Source organism: Danio aesculapii, chromosome 17, assembly GCF_903798145.1.
Source record: "Danio aesculapii chromosome 17, fDanAes4.1, whole genome shotgun sequence".
In the NCBI taxonomy this organism is placed as follows: Eukaryota; Metazoa; Chordata; class Actinopteri; order Cypriniformes; family Danionidae; genus Danio; species Danio aesculapii.
The window spans coordinates 26,914,332-26,936,960 of record NC_079451.1 but is presented as its reverse complement, the minus strand read 5'-3'; the positions used below and the strand labels follow the sequence as shown (position 1 = coordinate 26,936,960).

Here is a 22,629-nt window from a genome sequence, read left to right as displayed (position 1 = left end):
GTCCTTTCTTCGGGGCCGTACCCTTCCCAGTCCACCAGGTACTCCAACTGGCCACCACGACGTCGGGAACGCAAGATCTCCTTCACTGCGTAGACGGCTCCTTCTTCTAGGAGCAGTGGAGGAGGGGGTTCCTCTTCGTGGTCAGGCTCTGTGGAGGGAAGAACAGGATCGTGATAGGGTTTCAGGAGTGATACGTGGAATGTAGGGTGAATACGGTAGTGAGAGGGTAATTGTAGTTTGTAGGTGACGGGGTTAACCTGTTCCACGATGGTGAAGGGACCAACAAATCGGGGACTTAACTTGCGAGAGGGCAGTCGCATGCGTATGTCCCGGGTGGATAGCCACACCTTTTGTCCGGGTGTGTATCTGGGTTCTTCAGACCTTCTCCTATCGGCGGTTACCTTGCTTCGACGGACTGCCCTCTGCAGATGTTGATGAGCCTCGTCCCAGACTCTCTCGCTCTCCCGGAACCAGTGATCCACTGCGGGGACATCAGATGGTTCGCCATCCCAGGGAAAGAGCGGTGGTTGGAAGCCCAGGACGCACTGGAATGGCGTGAGTCCGGTGGAGGGTTGCCGCAGTGAATTTTGGGCATATTCTGCCCAGCCCAAATACTGGCTCCAGGAGTTCTGGTGACCACTGCAGAAGGTCCTCAGGAACCGTCCCACCTCCTGAATCTTCCTCTCTGTCTGCCCGTTGGTTTGGGGATGATATCCAGAAGAGAGGCTGACGGCCACACCTAGGAGCTTGAAGAAGGCTTTCCATAGACGTGAGATGAACTGTGGACCTCTGTCCGACACAATATCTTCTGGAATACCAAATGACCTGAAGACTTGATTAAAGATATTGTCGGCAGTTTCAAAGGCTGTGGGAAGACCTTTCAGAGGGATTAGTTTGACAAACTTTGAGAATCTATCTACTATGACTAGAATACAGGTATTACCTTCTGACGAAGGGAGGTCAGTGATAAAGTCCACTCCTAGGTGTGACCAGGGACGGTTCGGAATCGGCAAGGGATGGAGCTTTCCAGCGGGTAGATGACGTGGGCTCTTGGATTGGGCACAGTCCTTACAGCCCTGAACATATTGCCTCACATCCCTTGCCATGTTTGGCCACCAGAATCGTTGGGATACTAGCGAGAGAGTATTGTTGATCCCTGGATGTCCAGTGCCTAGCGAGGTATGTAAGGAGTGGATCAGATCTACCCGGTGTTCAGGTGGTATGAACTGCCGATGAGGAGGGCATCCCGGCGGAGCAGGGGCTTCCGGAGTGGCAACGACTGGAGGAGCGTTCCAGGTGATCGGACAAATGGAGATGTGTTCGGGAAGAATCTTCGTTGGGAGTTCTTCATGATCGTGATGCTCGTGTAAACGAGAGAGAGCGTCTGCTCTTAGATTCTTGGGTCCTGGACGATAGGAAATGGAGAAATCAAAACGTGAGAAGAAAAGTGACCATCTGGCTTGACGTGGACATAGTCTCTTGGCCTCTTTGATGTATTGGAGGTTTTTGTGATCTGTGATCACCTGGAACGGATGTTTGGCTCCCTCCAACCAGTGACGCCACTCCTCCAAGGCTAGCTTGATTGCTAGAAGCTCCCTGTCTCCTATGCTGTAATTCTGCTCCGCCGGGCTCAACTTCCGAGAGAAATAGGCACAGGGATGCAGTCGGGGCGGTGTATCATGATGTTGAGATAATACTGCCCCGACGCCGGTGGTGGATGCGTCCACTTCCACCACGAAAGGAAGATTTGGGTCAGGATGAGTCAGGAGTGGGGCCCTTGTGAACTCCTTCTTAAGAAGGCGGAAGGCTGCGGCTGCTTCTTTGGTCCACTCCAGTCCTTTGGGTTTACCCTTGAGGAGATTAGTGAGAGGTGATGTAATCCTGCTGTAGTCCTTGATAAACCGTCTATAAAAGTTAGCAAACCCAAGAAACCTCTGGAGCTCCTTAATGGAAGTGGGTTCTGACCAGGATAGAACAGCCTCAATTTTCTTCCCATCCATACGTATACCGGTTTGGTCAATGATGTATCCCAAGAAATGAATCGACTTCTGGTGGAATGAGCATTTCTCCGCTTTGAGGTAGAGGTGATGTTCTCTCAATGTGTGTAGGACCTCCGCAACGTGTTGGCGATGTTCGGCCTCACTCCGGGAGTAAATGAGGATGTCATCTATGTACACTATTACACAGTGGTGAAGAAACTCCCGGAGGACTTCATGAATGAAGTTTTGGAATACGGAGGGGGCGTTGACCAGACCGTAAGGCATGACCTCATATTCATAGTGGCCAGTAGGGGTCACGAATGCTGTCTTCCATTGGTCCCCCTCACGTATTCTTATCAGATTATACGCGCTGCGGAGGTCCAATTTAGTGAAGACTTTAGCTTCTCGGAGCTGTTCCAAAGCGGCTGGTACCAGAGGAAGGGGGTATCGGTATTTTACTGTACCGTTATTTAGGACCCTGTAGTCGATGCATGGACGCAGCCCTCCGTCCTTCTTGGCCACAAAGAAGAAGCTTGAGGCGGCTGGTGATTTTGAGTGACGTATGTACCCCTGACTCAGAGCCTCCCTTATGTAATCTTCCATTGCCTGATTCTCTGGAAGCGAGAGCGGGTAGATCCTACCTCTTGGCAACTGGGCATCTGGAACTAGGTCGATCGCGCAGTCCCATGGCCGATGCGGCGGTAGCTGGGAAGCTCTCTTGGGGCAGAAGACATCATGAAAGGAGCTGTACTCCTTAGGAATGTGGATAGACTGCTTCTCAGGAGGGCTCTCGACCGATGTTGCAAACAAAGAAATGGGGTTCCGACCTTGAGGAGGGAGATTTGGAAAACAGGCAGGTGTACATCCAGATCCCCATTTCTTTATCTCTCCTGTGCCCCAAGAGATGATGGGATCGTGCTTCACCAGCCACGGGCGCCCTAGAATGATGTCCATATTTGCACCCTCCAGAACCAGAAATTGAATCCTCTCTTGATGTAACAACCCCACTTGAAGAAGGATGTCTTCGCATTGTCGATGGATACGGGTCGAAGATCGAGTGCACTGGGTTATCGGTTGTATCTGGTATATATGCGAGGACGCCTCAGTACGGAGGTGGAGTTGACGACAGAGGGATTGGGAGATGAAGTTACCTGCTGACCCGGAGTCGATGAGGGCTGTGACAAGGAGAGAAATAGAGGCAGTAGTTATTTGTACGGTGGTAGTAAGTGGTTTACATTGTTCAATATTCGTACTGAATACACTCACTGAAGTCCGAATGGGACGAAGGGGACACTCCATACGGGTGTGTCCACTGACACCGCAGTATAGACACAGACCCCGGGTCAGCCTCCTCTGTCGTTCCGCTGATGTCAGTCTTCCAGACTCTATTATCATGGGTTCTGGTTCTGGAGAGGCTGTTGACTCAGGCGATTGGAGGAGTGCAGACGAGGGGGTGATGGTGTCCTGTTGATAGGAACGGAGACGATCGGAACATCGGAGAGAATGTTGGATGAATCTCTCCAGACCCATTGTATCATCTAATGTGGCCAGTTGGATTCGGAGAGTGGGTTCCAAGCCGAGCCGGTACGTGGTCAACAACGATCTCTCATTCCATCCACTTGCAGCTGCTAGAGTGCGAAACCGGAGAGCATATTCCTGTGTAGATAGAGTACCTTGCTTTAGATGATACAGCTGCTCTCCAGCGGCTACTTCCCCATCAGAACGTCCAAACACCTCTTTGAAATACTCCGTGAAGGTAGTGATGGAATTCATGACCGGCCCGGCTTGGTTCCAGATCGTCTCAGCCCATTTAAGTGCAGGTCCAGAGAGTAGAGATACGATGTAGGCGATCTTCGACTTATCTGTGGGATATAGAGAAGGTTGCATTTCGAATATGAGGGAACATTGTAACAGAAAACCATTGCACTCCCCCGCTCCGCCTGAGTAGGGCGCTGGTCGGGCCATGGGACTGGAAGGAAGGGCCGAAGAAGAAACTGTGGAGGCGGAAGTGCTCGGTGCTGGTGGTGCGTTGGAAAGTGGAGCTGGTGGCTGTAGAATCCGCTTCAACTGGTCCACCAGCTCTTGAAGGTGATCGGGGGTGCTCATGTTGTCGTCGTTAATGGTCCGGGCTTCTGTTATGAAGCGGACAGGAGACAGAGGTAAGGAAACGTTAGGGTGTTTATTAAATGACAACAAGGAGCACATGAAGGATAGCCAGGAGGATCAGGAATGATGTTGGGGTCTTTTCCTCCGTGGCTGGGTAACAGGAATACACGAGGATGGACAGCACACACCAGATACAGCTGACAGAGGATGACACAGACTTGGAAGGACTGGAAGACAGGACGATTCGGGAGGACCAGGAAGACTAGGAGGAATACAAAGAGAACAGGTAAGTAAATCGTTTGTTTTAGCTGAGGATGACTACGCTGAGTGGTCGCTCAGTTGTCCGCTTTCGTCGAGACGAGCCCGGACAATGAGCGACTGGAGTGCTGTGCTTTTATCTGGTGCTCGTGAATGTGATGCAGCTGTGTGCTCATTAGAAGTCAGGTGATGGTGATCTTCGTGAGTGGGGGTCGTGAGAGCCTGACCAATCCATGACAAGAACTTTATACAAAGCGAACATATTGTGCACTTAGATCTTTAAAACTTTCCCTTTTAAGTTCATAAACAACTACAGTACTCAGCATAATTGAGTACTACCCATTTTGAAAATGAATATTTTGATTCATTTCTCAGTGAATATACGCAATGTATTTTGGTGCATTCAAACAAAACAGATTTATTAAACAGATATTTTTTAGGATAATATTTTAGTCACCAAACCTATTTAGAAAATTTAAAGACAACACATTGCATTGCAAATAAAATATTGCAAAAAATAAATGACAACCTATAAAATTTCAACTAATTTTTAAAAACGTTTTGCTTCTCTTGAATTTTCCTTTTTTAAATTTGTGTTTAATATTTTTCTATAACATATGAATTTGGGTGTCCTCGTTTTTGGACTGTTATCGTAAGTTATTTTGTTAGATTACCTCCAGATTTGGCTTCAGTACTGACTAATCTAATGTATATGCACAAATATAATATTGTATAGCTTCCTATTAAAAATATGCATTTAAAAGATAGATTTGTGAGGGGTGTACTTATATATACTGAGCACTGTATATTACACACTACATGAAAGGTATTGTCTAAAACAGAACAGCTGTTCAATCACACCAGGCATTCACATAGATTTGCAATACAGTATATATGATGAAGCTCATTTCATCCTTTGATCCTATTCAGGCTGAGAAAGACCACAGATTTTATGATTTATATCAGATTTCATTTTTATTCTGAAGTGTTTCATAATTTAGTTTGATCATACTTTCCTCTCTAGTCTCTCTCTCTCTCTCTCTCTCTCTCTCTCGCTCTCTCTGTATCATTGGAAACTGAGAACAGCATCTGTCTTTTCTCATATCCCACTGGTACAGAGCTAAAAGCTTATGAACAAAACAGGACAGAATTTCAGGTAGAAAGTGGCGATAACGAGTCAACGTTGCAGTGTGCTGCTGCACCGCTACAATCTTCTCTCTTGCAGAGTCTGTGTTTTTGAATCAAAGTTCAAAGAGCACAAATCAGCAACTTCTGCAGATCAATACACAGCAAGAGTGTAAGTCAAGATGCTGCACAGGAGAGAGCACACACACAGACGCACAGTGTGTATGCATTGTATCTCATTGTGAACATCTGTTAGCATAATTATATAATAAACAATTTAGCACCCAAAATAACCCGTTACAACATGACTGGCTGCATCAATTCTGATAATAATTTGGATTAAAAACTACACTGAAAAAATGCTGGGTTCAGCATAATTCCTTCATGTTGACCCAACACAAATCTATTAAGTTAACTTAATAGTTTTTACAAATTTAAGTGGATTGAACATAAAATAATTAAGTTGTCTCCAAAAAAACCTTATGGATTGTATTGTTACAACTCAATTTAAATAAGTAGTTTGAAGCAGCAGCAATGGTTATTTATGAGTCATTCAATTATATTAAAAGGTAGAATTTGTTTTTTTTGTATGTCAAAAATGTAAGCTCACCTTATTCTTCGCGTCATTCACTTCCACTCATTTGTAGACGTTAAAAACAGCTAATTTTGCTGCTTGATGTTGCAAACTGATATTTTCTTATTATATTATTGAACTTTGTCTGTCTAGCCATGCAAACCCTTGTTTGTAGAGCAAGTAGTTTGACCATTTTCTGCCGTTTATTATTCCTAGTCATTTCTCTCATAGGCAACTGAATCGGAAGTTCTAAAACAATCACAAAAATGAGCGCACTCCCGCATTGAAGAATAGGATCAATACAGTAGCAGTCTAATAATATTCAGAATTTATTTAGTCAGGATGGACGAAACTGTTAAAAAGACTAAAATGATCTATAAATGGTACAAATAGTTTCTTTTTCAAATAAAAGCTGTTATTTTAATCTTTTTATTCAGAAAGGAATGATGAAAAAAGTATACCACAGTTCCTGCAAAAAATAGTAAGTAGCACAACTGTTTCCAGCATTGCTAATAATAATAATAATAATAATAATAATAATAATAATAATAATAATAAAAAAAAGAAAAAGAAGAAATGTTTTTAAGCATGTCAAAATAACATGAAAATAATGAAAATTCAGGGCTTCATGGTGACCCAGTAGTTAGCAGTGTCGACTCTCAGCAAGAAGGTCGCTGGTTCAAGCCCCAACTGGGTCAGTTGGCATTTCTGTGTGGAGCTTGCATGTTCTCCCCGTGTTCGTGTGGGTTTCCTCTGGGTGCTCCAGTTTCTCCCACAGTCCAAAGACATGCGCTATAGGTTAATTGAATAAACTAAATTGGCTGTAGTGTATGAGTGTGTGAATGAATGTATATGGGTGTTTCCCAGTACTGGATTGCAGTTGGAAGGGCATCCACTGTGTAAAACATTTCCTGGATAAGTTGGCGGTTCATTTCGCTGTGGTGACCCCTGATAACTACATTTAAAAATACAAATAAACTATTGACATTTTGAACAGATATTTTAAATTGTAATCATCCTTTAGAAAACATCTTTTTACTGTATTTACATCCAATAATTTATTCTTTCAAAAACATTCAAAAACCTAAGCAAAACACACATTTTTAAATGGCAGTGTATTTATTTAACAACAAAACAGGTTGTGTTTGGGGCTATTTTTTGCACATTCGGGGTGAAAAAAAACTGCACAGATATAGCATATCTGTCTGTAAAGACTGTTTATATGGTCTTCATCACATTCAGTACTATGACAAAACGATATGCATCCACAGACTTACCCATTGCCCAAGGCGGCAGCATCTCCAGGTAAGTTTCATTGCTCTGGATGGCATGAATGTACATGAAGTGGATCATGAATTCAGCCAAGCACCACCAGACACACAAGCGCAGTATTCCACTGAACACATGCAGCATGGACACTTTACACACTGGTCTCTCAATCTGCAGAGACAGAGAGAGAGAGACAGAGAGAGAGAGAGAGACAGAGAGAGAGAGAGAGACAGAGAGAGAGAGAGAGAGAGAGAGAGAGAGAGAGAGAGAGAGAGAGAGAGAGAGACGTTACATCTGTATACAACACAGATCCTGTAATAGACCTCTTGCTTTTCTAACCTGTTCACTGAAGTCTTTGTAGGTCACGATGGGTCCATTGTAGAACAGAGGATGATAGAAGCAGAAAGCAGTGAGTTTGAAGAACTGATAAAATAGAGTCTTAAGTGCTTGATTTTGAAGAGATGAGCAGTGGTTTGGTCCTCCAGCCTGCAGGGGGTGCCAACACATCTCCAGACTAAAACTAATGCAGCGCAAACTACAAACAGCAGTGCTGAAGAGCAAGAGGTAGTATTGATCCTCGGAAGTGTACCAGCCACGCTGGAGAAAATAAAGAGGGGAAAAACATTAACATCTACACAAAAGGAACCAGTGACTTAAAATTACAGTAAGATGGCAGATGACGTTGAATAAATAAATGCTAGTGAAGCAACACTATTAAAGCTTGTAAGTTACATGACATTGAGGCAAATGTAGTCTGGTTTACATTCATACTGCATAATAACATTAACATATCTGCATGAATTAATGGTTGTAAAGTAATTCTTGCAAAAATACCATTTCCTTACAAGATAATTGGGAAAACACTAATTTGTAGTGTATCAGAATTCATAGTTTTCATAAACCAGAAAGGAAAAAAATACCCAGATGATCTACTGTTTCTGCTTGAATTTTGCAGTGTGCATTTAAAGGACACTTCACTGGCCAGTAAAACAGTTATCCTGATGCCACTGGCCACATGATAAAGCTATTATACAAACTCATACAACATGGAACACAGTTTTTGAATGGGTGCAAATTTGTTCCTCATCAAATGTACACTCTTAGAATTAAAGGTACAAAACCTGTCACTGGGGTGTTACCTTTTTAAAAAAATGTTTTTGTTCCTAACAAGTCCTTAAAGGTTCATATTAATACCTAAAAAGTTCAAATGTATACCTCATAGTACCTTAAAGGCACAAAAGTGAACCTTAAAAATTACAATAGTGTACCATTAAGGTATTTTTCCACTTGTATGGTACAAGTGTACCTTTTGAAAAGGTGCCACCAAAGTGACACTGAATAAATATTAAAATGCTTCCTCTGGTAGCCTTTCGGTTCATCTCCCAGATTGACCTCTTTGTCTGATACCCAGAATAATAATAATCATCATCATTATTAGTAGTATTTGTAGTAGAAATAGTAGTAGTATTAGGTTAGGACTGCAATGGTGTACTTTCAAATTGCATATATAGTACAGTAGTATTATACCCCCACCAGCCACCTTATTAGATACACCTGTCCAACAGCTCGTTATTGCAAATTTCGAATCCGCCAATCACAATGGCAGCAACTCAACTGCATTTAGTAACAACGCAGATACACGAATGAGTACTACTTTTTAATTTGAATCAATAAAAATTACAAAAGTACATAGTGATGAATGTTTATTTATCCAGGTAAGTTAATGTCTAGATTTTAAAGAGATAAAAAAAAATTCTTTAAATCAATCAATCAATATTCAATATTTTGAAAAAAGCTGGAAAACTCCACCTGTTGTCTTCCATAGTATTTGTTTTTCCTTCTATGAAGTAAATAGAAGCCAATTAAGTCACTTGAATTGTTTAAGTAAACATTTCATCATCTATACTTACTGGCCACTTTATTAGGTAGACTTGTCCAACTGCTCATTAACACAAATTTCGAATCAGCCAATCACATGGCAAAAACTCAATGCATTTAGGCATGTAGACATGGTCAAGATGATCTGCTGCAGTTCAAACTGAGCATCAGAATTGGGATGAAAGGTGATTTAAGTTGCTTTGAATGTGGCAAGATTGTTGGTGCCAGACAGGCTGGCCAGGGTATTTCAGAAACTGCTGATCTACTAGGAATTTCATGCACAACCATCTCTAGGGTTTAAAGAGAATGGCTCGAAAAGAGAAAATATCCAGTGAGTGGCAGTTCTGTGGGCACAAATGCCCTGTTAATGCCAGAGGTCAGGGGAGAATGGCCAGACTGGTTTGAGCTGATAGAAAGGCAACAGTAACATAACTAAACACTTGTTACAACTGAGGTATGCAGAAGAGCATCTCTGAACGTACAAAACGTTCAACCTTGAGGCAGATGGGCAAAAGCAGCAGAAGACGACACCTGGTGCCACTCCTGTCAGCTAAGAACAGGAAACTGAGGCTACAATTCACACAGGCTCACCAAAATTGGACAATAGAAGATTGGAAAAACGTTGCCTGGTCTGATAAGTCTTGATTTCTGCTGCAACATTTAGATGGTAGGGTCAGAATTTGGCGTCAACAACATGAAAGCATAAATCTATCCTGCCTTGAATCAATGGTTTAGGCTGCTGGTGGTGGTGTAACTGTGTGGGGGATATTTTCTTGGCACATTTTGGGCCCATTAGTACCGATTGAGCAACGTGCCAATGCCACATCCTACCCGAGTATTGTTGCAGACCATGTTCATCCCTTTATGACCACAGTGTACCCATCTTCTGATGGCTACTTCCAGCAGGAAAACACGCCATGCCATAAAGTGCGAATCATCTCAGACTGGTTTCTTGAACATGACACTGAGTTCACTGTACTCAAATGGCCTCCACAGTCACTAGATCTCAACCCAACAGAGCACCTTTGGGATTTGGTGGAATGGGAGATTCGCATCATGGATGTGCAGTCGACTCAAATCTGCAACAACTGCATGATACTATATGCCAATATGGACCAAAATCTCTGAGAAATATTTCCAGTACCTTACTGTATCTATGCCACCAAAGATTAAGGCAGTTCTGAAGGCAAAAGGCGGTCCAACCTGGTACTATATACTATGTCTATATACATATAAACGATGAAAACTGGTGAAGCAGTGCCACAGTCTACAACAAAAATCCATAACAAAAAGTGGCAGACAGAAGGCACAGGCTAACTGTACAGTTTGATCACAAACCCAGAACAAAAAAAAGAAGATTTGCTTTGGTGTGTTCAGATCCCATTCCCCCACAATAACATTGTCACCCTCTACTAACTCTGCCAAAGCCCCGAAAATAAAAATCAAATCTAGTTTATTCAGGATCACAACAGCCTCTCTGTGCTTCAGTATGTTTGGAAACGGTCATTATTTTTCCAATTCTGTTTAACTCCGCCAGTGGGACAGAAAAGACACACTTCACTTGTAAAACTGTGGAATGCATTTGCTTCTAAATTTGAAAGAAACACAACACAGCCATACTTTCTGAAGTTTGTTGGGTTTGAAATCATAAATTTATAAATGTATTCTTCAAAATCAAAGCCAAAGGCAGCTGGGTGGGAATCTTTCAGTTGATCAAAGCTTAGTATCCGTAACTATAGTTACTCTGATGAAACACATATGCAGTTTTTTTCTGACTAAAATCACCTTGGGTTGAATTCCACTGCAGTTTTTGATACAATGTATCCAATGCAAAGTTATTTTGGCACTTTTAAAGTTAGCTTGAACCGGAACTTTTTAGTAAGTTGTTGTACTTCTAGCTGGAACAAAACATTAAGCAGGGAGTGGAGCTTTCTTTTTGTGCATCATTCCCTAGTAGCAAATTAACAGTGGGTGTTACACTCAGTAGATCTGACACTCTAAAACAAGGAACCAAATAGAGTTTAATTGAAGATTACGAAAACATTTTTTCAGTGAATTATTTTACATGGATTAATTGTTTACCTAAAGAAAAACAATGTGCACTAACAAAATAAACATTGTAAATTTAGTTTTTAAATAGGACTTTAAGTACCACTTCCAGGGTTTCTGCAGGTTTATTCAAGTCAAATTTAAGACTTTTTATGATCCTTTTATGACCATTATGAATAAAATTTTAGACTTATACAGCGCTAAACAGTAATGATTATTTCCAATGGCCCGGTCGGTTGCCACACAAAAAAAATCTAATGTAATTTTATTAATGTAATTATTTCTTAGTGAAATATTTTAATGTGTCAAAACAAGAAAACATATCATTGTTAAAAGTTTATTTATTATGGAGACAATGGCATAAATAATCAAAAATATACATTTGTTAGCTTTTGGTCCAAATTGATTGAGTATAAAGTATCATGTAAAGTGATATGTTGCTCTGCTATTATCATTGGGAATTATGTAATTGTTTTTAATTTTCTTTCCCTGATTATGGAATTTAATTTAGGGAAATGTCTGTAAAAATAAAGTCGAACAGCTACTGTAAATTGTATCTCTTTGCAATAAAAATAAAAATATTAAAAGAAAAAAACTTTTTTTTTATAAGATGGATTGTTGGTGATTGGATGGATGTTGGCCTGATTGGATAGCTTTACGTGGACAGCGGAAAATTAAGACCTGTTTAAAATGATTTAAGACTTACAAGACATTACTTCAGTGAATTTAAGACTTTTTAAAGCCTAAAATTTTGTTTTTGAAATTTAAGACAATTTAAGACTCCGCTGGGACCCTGCACTTAAGTGCACAAACTGTCTTTATTTGTCATGAAGATGGCAAAGGACTTCCTTTTTCTGTTCAGCATGTAGATATTTTGAAGAATGTTGATAACCAGCCTCAGTTTCCATTGACTTTACATTGCATTTTTGTATATACAGGAAAAATCATTCTCATGCATTCATTCTCCAGAATATATTTATGTTTCATAAATGACATGAGAATGAGTAAATGCTGACTGATCTCTTAAACTGTAGGTTATTGTGCAAGTGATGAACAACTGCTGCAAACTGCAGCTCCATCTTTCTAGATTACTCCACCTCAGGCCATCATCCACAGATCCACAGTGGCGAAACTAAACTAATATGATCTACTGGGCATGCTCGGAATAAGACAGCTGGCATCCAGCCAGGAGTCACAGCAGCAGCCACTTTCAAAAACTCATTATCGCCACTCAAAAATAAAGCTATAACCACCTCTAAATTGCACTAAATGACAGGGCAGCATTCTGAAATTAGCTGCTGGCTGATGCTGTTTTTCTTTGGGTGCCATTAGCAGTCTGCATGGGTATTGCAGTCTTCCTGAGGGTTTTTCACAGCTCATAAGTAACTGAGGTGAACAGAAAAAAACTGAAAAAAGGGATCATTAAAAGCGAATAAAGATCACAATAGATTAAATTACAGTTGTTTGTTCTTTGGATCGGTGTGTTAATGACTGCCGCTGAGTAATAGATAATAATTAGATGAAGGTTTAATTAAGAGTGGATGCTTTGGGCTTCTGTCGCAATTAATCAAGGGGAAACTTGAGGAAAGGAGGTAACTCATTTGTTACTCCGATCGATATTCCCTCAGTCTCTTTCCTTCCCTCCATCTGCGCAAGCTTGTTGCTTTTGTTGCTTCGCCCATCAGTCAGCTATCTAATGACAGCTGTCACTCAACCATTCACTGTGTCAAATGACCAAGCAGATAAACAAACAAAAAAGACCTATTGGGGCACTTTTTGTTGTAGCATCCATTGTGTGTGAAACAGTTGTGCATGTAAACATTTGGCTTTGAATGTTTGCACAGGAGAGAGTATCTCTGGGTTTGTGTGAAGAGAATGGTGACATTTAATGCAGGCTTGTTTCAGTCTCATCTCCATTCTCTCTGCGGAGCTCTGCAGATGTGCTCTGAGAGCCCTGGAGACAGCAGACAGACTCTGCTGGACTTCCTCACTTTGCCCTTCACACCTCCACCTCATCAATACAGAAAGATTTCAAGGCATATACAGTAGGTATGTCAACCAAATATGATAATTCTCTCATCATTGGCTCAACTTGGGTTAAAATCTTTAAGATTATGTGAATAACAAAAGGAGAAACTTAGAAGACTGTTCTGTCCTTTCCATGCAATAAAGATTATATCAATGTTACAACAAAAAATAGCAACATATTACTTGCCACGATTTATACTCAAAACAAATATTGGCAAACACATTAGAAGTTCTCTAACAGATGATGAATGAAAACAAGTATTTATATGATTCATAAATCTTCCATTTGTGCAAGACACACACTTCCTCTCTTCAAGACTTTGTCCGAGCCTACATAACTTTTTTTAAATATTTTCTCATCCTATTCCAGAATATTTGGTAAAGCCAAAGCTTTGATGGGGTATAATATTTCCTTAATGTACAAAAATTAACAAGATTGTACAGTATTTACCTCACTTTGATCTTAATTAATTGGAAACATTTATTCTCTCCTTCTATTAAACAGTGGGCAAGAGATGGGTTAAAAAATAAATAAGACTCAATTTGAAAGACTCCGGGTTTAAGTTCACTACCATGTGGTGAACTTAAAATCTTTTTATTAATAATCATAAAAACCATTTATAAACAAATAAGAACAATTTGATAAAGCCACGTGATTTGGGTCTAGGATTTTTTGGAATTTACTCCCATTTTTCTTTTTTCTCTCTCTCCCATGCACACAGTGCTAAAACAAAATGTTTGTATATGTTATGGAGGAATTTGCTTAATATAAATGTATGTCATTAAACAATTAAAACATAGTTTTTAAAAAGAAGAAATACCATAAAACTCCTGTTCTTATCACCGAAGCTGAGAAATGCATTTCTGGCTGTACACTGTGTGTGCATTTTTGTTGTTCATGATTAGCGAATGCACTAGAGCACAAAATTCAATCACTCAAAAAGAATCTGACTTCCCATTTCAGTAATAAGCTCAATGGAATCATGAATGGTTATAATTATTAGTGTTATGCATTACAGTACTTACATTTACTGTAATGTCATAATATAGCTAAAAGAAACAGGCCAATAACAAAATAATGAGCCATCTAACCAATCAGAAGTTCGTTTGCCTAACAATGGCATAACTCACGGCAGAATTATCATAGCACGATGCATCATTTGGGAAAAGAACGATGTAGTGAGGGGTGTTTCCCAAAACCGTAGTTTCTGTGTCGCAGATCCGTCAATTAAACCACTTCATTTATAACGTAAAACATCCATAATGACGCTCTAAACAGGGTGGAGTAACTACTTTTTAGAGAAAACCACCATAACTTTTTGTGCAAATTATATTGTTTTACACACACACGCAAAAAAATCCAATATTAGTTTTGGTAAAAACATGCACTCGTTTTACATATTAATTTAAATATATGTAAACGACACATAAAGGACCTATGTTTCCTTTACAAATATTATTGAGAATATTTCATATAAAATCACTAAGCTAACACGTATTCTAATATCATTTATAAATCATATAAATCGTTAATGGTTATAGGCATAATTTACAGTAGGCTATTTATTAAGTAGGATATTGTATATTTTATTTTTATTTTACTTTTTTTTTTTTTTTTTAAGTCTAGTGACACATTCAAACATCTGCAGAAATCTTCTAACCAACAGGCCCATGCCATATACAGATACATTTCTTAATAAATATTTATTCATTCATTCATTCATTTTCTTTTCGGCTTAGTCTCTTTATCAATCTGGATCGCCACAGCGAAATGAACCGCCAACTTATCCAGCATATGTTTTACGTAGCGGATGCCCTTCCAGCTGCAACCCATCACTCTTATTAACACTCTAGTGTACACTCTTATTCACACACATACACTACAGACAATTTTAGCTAACCCAATATATCTGTACCGCATGTCTTTGGACTTGTGGGGGAAACCGGAGAACCCAGATGGAACACATGCGAACGCGGGGAGAACATGCAAACTCCACACAGAAATGCCAACTGGCTCGAACAAGCGACCTTCTTGCTGTGAGGCGACAACACTACCTACTGCGCCACCAAGTCGCCCTTCTAAATAAGTAGCCTTAATCAAAAGCATTAAAGTATGCTATATATTTTTGTTTTCACAAGCTTTGGAGACGTAACGCAATTCCGCTTTTAAAAATAGGTCAATTTCAAAGTGCACTACGAAAGGAATACAATTGTGAATATGAAGATTGCTAAAATTGAACTGTAATAAAAAAACTTTAAAAGCAAATTACACCTAAGAGAGATGACATTAATTTTTTTTTCAAATCATTAAATGTTAGAATGTTCTAAACGAATATTGCATGGGGGGATAACTGGGAATAGAACACAACCAGGGACTATGCTTCTAACTACAGCTCTAGAGGTGTAGTTGTAATCATACAAGTTTGTGATGCAGTTTGAGAATGTTCGTTGGAACGACAGATTTGGGAAATGCCTAATCAACGAACTATGTTTGTAACACGGGAACTTGTAAACTTAGTTAAACTTAGTTAACCTTAGCTAACGATGGTTTTCGAAATGCACCCCCAGAGCAGTTCAGACTGATGGAAAGTAGGAGTTTAATAATAACACATCAAGAAACTAATTATTTAGGCTCTCTCTAAGCAATTGATGTTAAAACGTGTTGAATCCACGAAAATCTCACAAACCGAATGACTGAAAGAGTTTGACTCAAAAAGAACAATTTGTTCTAGTCAGGTTCTGCTACTACCCTCATGAATGTGAAGTAAGGCACAGGACCATATTCACTATACTTTTATGGTGGTTTAGTATCCTTTTTGAAGCTTAAAATATCTAGCTGTTATTCATGGTAATTGCAAGGGAAGAAAGCGACTAGCACATCATTCAGATTTCTCTTTTGTGTTCCAAAGGGTAGAAAAAAGAAAGAACTTGAAATGATATGAAAGTAAGTAAATGAGGCCAGACTTTCATTTTTGGGAGAACAACCCTTTAAATTGGACACTTTTGTGCAATTTCTTCTCAGAGAAGGAGCTCCTTTCTTGGTCTCACATATATGCAGTTACAGACAGACAGACGAACCCACACACACACACCTGTAAATCCTGGAGGGCACTGACATTAAGTGTGGAGAGCAGCAAGAGGGAGCAAAACCACGACAGGATGGGGCTACGTAGCTGAGCAACCACCAATGAGATGCTCAGATGCAGCATCAAAACAATCACACCCCTCACCCCGAGAATCCAACCAGCTGAGATCAAACCATACATCGCAAAGACTGCCAGTCGATACTGTAACACAAGAGCACAGAGAAAGATGAACAAGCCTGCGTAAATTTGATTACTCTGTTTCTAATTAAACATACCTGAGGCAGATAATAATATGCCAGCCTGGACACCACAGCATGGCCAATCAGAGACCAGAGAAGAGATCGCCACGCCCACTCATTCCAAAAACTCCACTCAAAATCAGTAGGGTCCTAAAAACACATAGACAGAAAAACGTGTATACATAAAGAAATGGAGAGACTGTGTGTGTTTTGTACAAAACAACTGCAAAAGGGGTGCATCAGTCAAAAGTGTCACCATGATTAACGTTACTAATATAATTACCATGAGTTCTCTCACCTTCTTAAATCCCCATATAAAGAATCCTCTCTCCAGCTGCACCTCTCTGTCCAGACTGACCTCATGCTCTGCCAAACACACACACACACACACACACACACACACACACACACACACACACACACACACACACACACACACACACACACACACACACACAGGACAACTCACAGTTCTGGATGCATAAAATGTAAACACATCACCATTTGAAGAAAATATAAGCAATCTGATATGTCAGGGGTAGGGAACTTGTGGCTCTTTGACCAAAAATATGTGGCTCTCTAGCTGTCTCTTCTCAATAATATTATAAAGTTTAAAAAATTATAACGGTCACTAAAAATCAGTTTTCTATTGAAAATACAATAACAATTTCCTTTATAATGTATTTTTACAACAAAATGAATAAGGACTTTAAAATAAAAGGATGTTTCAATCAATGCACATGTGTGGCACTGTGGTTTAACTTGAATAGTGACACCAATAAGGGGCGAGCAACTTCCATTTCAATGGTAACCTCACGCATGTAAATTTAAACATTTCATGAGTGGCAATGGCAAAAAGAAAATAAAAATATAAACCGTCCTTCCTAATGCATTGTGATGCGTCATATTTGCTTATTTTTGAATTGTGCATGATAATAAATCAAGATTTTGTTATACACCCCCCCAATGGCTCTTTAAATAAATGCATTTGATAAAAAAAAAAAATCAGAAATGGCTCTTTGCTGAAAAAAGGTTCCCGACCCCTGATTGTAATTAATGAGGTGATCCCAAATTTTTGTTTACACTAACTACACAACCAGCAATAGCAGCTTAAAGAGATCTCATTCTCAGCTCATACAATATATGGGTGCCTTTTTTCTTCAGAGGAATATTCGAAACCTTGGTCATTTAAAAAGTTAAATAGGCTATAAGTACTTTGAGAGTCAAAAATATTTTCAGGTAAAACAAAATGAATACCAGTGGCTTCATATTTTGGCACAAAATAATTGGAAAGGAAAATAAACTTTATTTTACATTCATTCATTCATTCATTTTCTTTTCAGCTTAGCCCCTTTATTAATCCGGGGTCGCCACAGCGGAATGAACCGCCAACTCATCCAGCATTTGTTTTACACAGCGGATGCCCTTTCAGCCGCGACCCATCACTGGGAAACACATACACACATTCACACACACATACACTACGAACAATTTAGCCTACCCAATTCACCTGTACTGCATGTCTTTGGACTGTGTGGGGGAAACCGGAGCACCCGGAGGAAACCCACGCGAACGCAGGGAGAACATGCAAACTCCACTTTATTTTATAACATTAATCATTTTCGTTTGCTTTTTTTCAAAGAGTGGTAGCTGTTGACTAGCATGTTTTGCTAAAGACAAAAAGTCACTTATATCTTTAATAGCCTGAGGGTGTGTAAGTTAACAGATTTTCATTTTGGAGTGATCATCTCTTAAATACACTGGTTCTCAATCTTTCTGACCCTATTATTAATATCAGTATTCTAAGACCACAAAATATTTCCTGTTGTCCACTGAGTCACTCGATTTTCATTCATTTTCTTTTCTGGGGTTGCCACAAAGGAATGAACCACCAACTTATCCAGGATATGTTTTACGCATCGCATGCCCTTCCAGGTGCAACCCATCACTGGGAAACATCCATACACACTCATACACAACAATACAATTTAGCTTACCCAATTCACCTGTACCGCATGTCTTTGGACTTGTGGGGTAAACCGGAGCACCCAGAGGAAACCCACGTGAACAAAGGGAAAACATGCAAACTCCACACAGAAATGCCAACTAACCCAGCCGAGGCTCAAACCAGCGACCTTCTTGCTGTGAGACGATCATGCTACCCACTGCGCCACCTTCACTCGATTATAATTATATGAAAAACAAAACAATAAAAATAAATTGAAATGTCGAGTTCTTATTATTACAATGCAAATGAAATATCATTTTAAACAGTTGAAAATGGGTCATCTTGAGGGCCCCTTGGTTGAAAACTACTAATCTAAATGATTCAACATCTACTTTATTATTCATTTTGATCCTACAGACACTATAGGACATGGCACTTTCTTTTCTCCTGAAACCGCTCCACTAAAAATATTCTGCCATCATTTATTTATCCACATGTCATTCCATACCTGTATGGTTTTCAAATGGCCATAGATCACAAAATAAAAAGTTTCAACCATTTCTTAAAATGAAAATGACACTTTAAGAGACAATAGTTCCTATGATCTGTCCTTTTATAAATGAGAGAAGCTTTGACCTTATGTTAAACTTAATTTTAAAAAAGCAGAGCTTTCATATTTAGGTAAACTATCCTTTCAGATCAACTATTTCACTATGAGGAACACATGCTCAAGAACTTCAGTATTGCAAAAAGATTCCATGTTGAACCATGTAGTTTGAAGTTTCAAAATCTCTTGCATATTCTCTGCACGCATGCATTACCTCTCTTCTTTCTCCCCTGCAATGCAGTGTCAGTTTGGTTTTGTTTTCTCCACCCCACCCCTTCTTAATCCCTCTCTCCCTACATCTCTTTCTTCAACCAGTTTCTCAGGACGGACCTCTCATCACCTCGACAGACGGTTTTCCTGCAGGGTGTACTGGCAGAGCAAGGATCTATCCACACTGTCATATTTATACACACACACACATTTTTGTCTAGAAAGGAAAGTGCACATGCAAATAGAAGTGAGTTCACAGTGCCATCTGGTGGTCAAACCGGTTTCAGACAAAGTCTTCTGGGCATGTTAGTGGTGATAACAGATTTTAAGTGACACTGATCTGGTGTCGTTTTGAATTAGGATCTTATATCAAGACAATGGAATAAATAGTGCCTTAAGATGCCTTCAAGATGAAGAATTCACTTCTGGCTTTGCAATAAGACACAATGCAATTTTTGAGTTGAAATATCTGCAATATGAATATGAAATAGCATTTGAGATGAGCTTGTTATTCACAAATTAATTAAAATGAAGTTTTTCTTAACATCCCAAGTGTTCCGCTGAGATTAATTTCAAATGATTTCTCAGCAATTAAACAAACTAGATGGAAATGCTGTTTTTGAAATGCTAACAAATTTATTTTTGGAAGTGTCATCAGTCTCAGCCGTTGTTATTACTTATACAATGGTTTTTCTCTGCGCATGAGGAGATGCCCTATTTCCTACCTTTATTTTTGCACTTGTTTTGACTGGCATGTTTTGGCTGAAAGTGATAAAATGGGTGCTGCGTGTTGCCTTTTGCTGACCTGAGATCTCATCGTCCCTCAAAATGACAGCACAACCTTTTCAGAGCCCTTAGAGTCAGCAGTTAACACGACAGAAACGAGCACTTCGTACACACACACACATACATAGAGACACACACACACTGATATATGCACACATATTCCACAGCAGCCCTTTTCAAACTGACACATCAGAAAATAAAGCCCATGTTCGCACTAAAAATGCATTTTGCTTGCAAAAAATGTATTTTATATTCGTTCTGCATACATCTTTTAAAATAAATAAATTCAACAGGTATTTTATTCATTCATTCATTCATTTTCTCTTCGGCTTAGTCCCTTTATTAATCTGGGGTCACCACGGCAGAATGAACCGCCAACTTATCTAGCATATGTTTTACGCAGCGCATGCCCTTCCAGCTGCAACCCAGCACTAGTAAACACCCATACAATGTCATTCACACACATACACTACGGACAATTTAGCCTACCCAATTCACCTATAGCGCACGTCTTTGGACTGTGGGGGAAACCGGAGTACCCGGAGGAAACCCACGCAAACACAGGGAGAACATGCAAACTCCACATAGAAACGCCAACTGACCCAGCCGAGGCTCGAACCAGCGAACTTCTTGCTGTGAGGCGAACGTGCAACCCACTGCGCAGGCCTGGTATTTCATTGTCATTTATTAACAACCTTTATGGGTTGTTGCAAACCAGGGGGTAGTGGTTGGTTGTCTAAAGGTTGTTCACTTATTTATATTTATTTGTAGGTATACATAAGGTTTAATATTTGAGTCTGTGTTTGACTGTTAATTAAAATTGTACCCTTGAACCCCTCAATCTGAAGCCTTTTGTATAAGGCAAAGACAAGGTTTAGAGCTGACAAACCAAACAAATCCAGACCGATTAAGATTGAGTTCAGTGGTCTTCCAACACTCATTATAAATCGTCACTGTAAAATCAGGGTTTGACTATTCAGATAGTTTTTGATTAATTCTGGAGCATGTGGACTAGTGCTCTGCAATATGAGAATATATATATTGCATGGACAAAATAAAAACTCTATCATTTAATATTATCATTTATATCGCAATGTATCACAAATACATTGCTTACAGTAACACTTTTTCATACTTCTTCATCCCCCCTAAAATCCCAATTCTGTCATCATTTACACACACACCTTTCACTTGTTCAAAATCTGTTTGAGATTCTTTCTTCTGGTGCAAGATAAACTGAAGAATGTCGAAAAAAAAAACAGCCTGTGACTTGTCAATGGCTTTGTCCAACATTTTTCAGAAGATCTTGCTTTGTGTTCAACAGAAGAAAAACGTTGAAAGTTTAGAACCAACTGAGTGTGAGGAAATGATGAGGAAATTTTCATTTTCGGGTGAACTATTCCTTTAAAACAAAATGAATTCAAGCGCAAGAATAAACCCTTCCGACTATAGCAATGCAAGTGAATCAACTTCATAAAATTCACAAAGACCTAAAAATGTCCGAGCTTTCCATACCTTTATATTATAAAACTTGTATTTATATGTATGTATTTCTATTCATATAAATAAAAGATTAATACTGTCAGTTCATATAAAAATGATAATCCAATTCCTCATATTGAATCCTAAAAACTAATTTGCTCAATCTAAACTATACTGATTAGTGAAAACAGCTTCATTCAACAATTACTGAGATCCTCTCCAATAACCTGAAGGTTTGTTTTGTGCAGCTCACCTTTAGAAAACCTTTGCAGCTGGTAAAATGAATAGAAATGAGAGAAGAATGAAAGAGTCCAGTAAGCCATCATCTCCCATCGAGGTAGAGATACCAGCTCCCATTTTGGTGTCATGAAGACTGAACCTGCAGGTTAAAAAATAAAAAAACAATAAAACTACTTAGTAAGTGATTCATCTGCAATGATTGAGTTTCCACTGCAGGTATTTTAATTAGAAAAATTAAGTTTAAGTTTTAAAAAAGTAAAAATTAAGTAAACTGGAATAAATGTAGGCTTTATTGGACCAAAGGTATATCATAGACAACAATACTGAAGTCAGTCTTACTTTGATTTTTAATAGACAAACAATAGCATTCTTCACAAACTATTAAAACAACAACAATGGTTTCATGAGTTGTTTTATCACCATATTCCAATGAATTCCACAAAATACTCTGATATATCATAGAACCCGAAATAAGAGGTCTGTCTCCATGACAATAATTCTCAATAGTTCAATCAGAATGTAAATGCAGCAAAATGTATTAGCTCTGAAAGCCATTTAAGACTTTAAACAGTTGAAATGGGTCACATAAATAACCCCACTACATAATCATATGGCAACAATTCCCGCACTTTGATATTTGCATAAACGTTTCGGTTACTCACATAATAAACAAACAGAAAAAAACTCTCGCGCCCGCTAAAAGCAGCCGTGAAACTCCGCCCTTTGCTTCCGAGATTTGCCACGCCTCTGGATCCCGATTGGCAA

The 22,629-nt window shown here is 39.4% G+C and overlaps 1 protein-coding gene across 1 annotated transcript in view; it reads right to left on the bottom strand.

Annotated features, from left to right (window-relative positions):
• Positions 1-22,595, bottom strand: part of hhat (hedgehog acyltransferase) — a 68,695-nt gene extending 46,100 nt beyond the window's left edge. The window contains exons 1-7 of the mRNA XM_056477525.1: positions 22,527-22,595; positions 21,878-22,003; positions 16,890-16,957; positions 16,628-16,741; positions 16,359-16,553; positions 7,651-7,908; positions 7,320-7,482 (exon numbers count right to left, since the gene is read on the bottom strand). Of these exons, the coding sequence (XP_056333500.1) occupies positions 7,320-7,482; positions 7,651-7,908; positions 16,359-16,553; positions 16,628-16,741; positions 16,890-16,957; positions 21,878-21,992 (913 nt within the window). The 5' untranslated portion in view covers positions 21,993-22,003; positions 22,527-22,595. The remainder of the gene's footprint in view (positions 1-7,319; positions 7,483-7,650; positions 7,909-16,358; positions 16,554-16,627; positions 16,742-16,889; positions 16,958-21,877; positions 22,004-22,526) is intronic.
• Between the last annotated feature and the right edge of the window lie 34 nt (positions 22,596-22,629).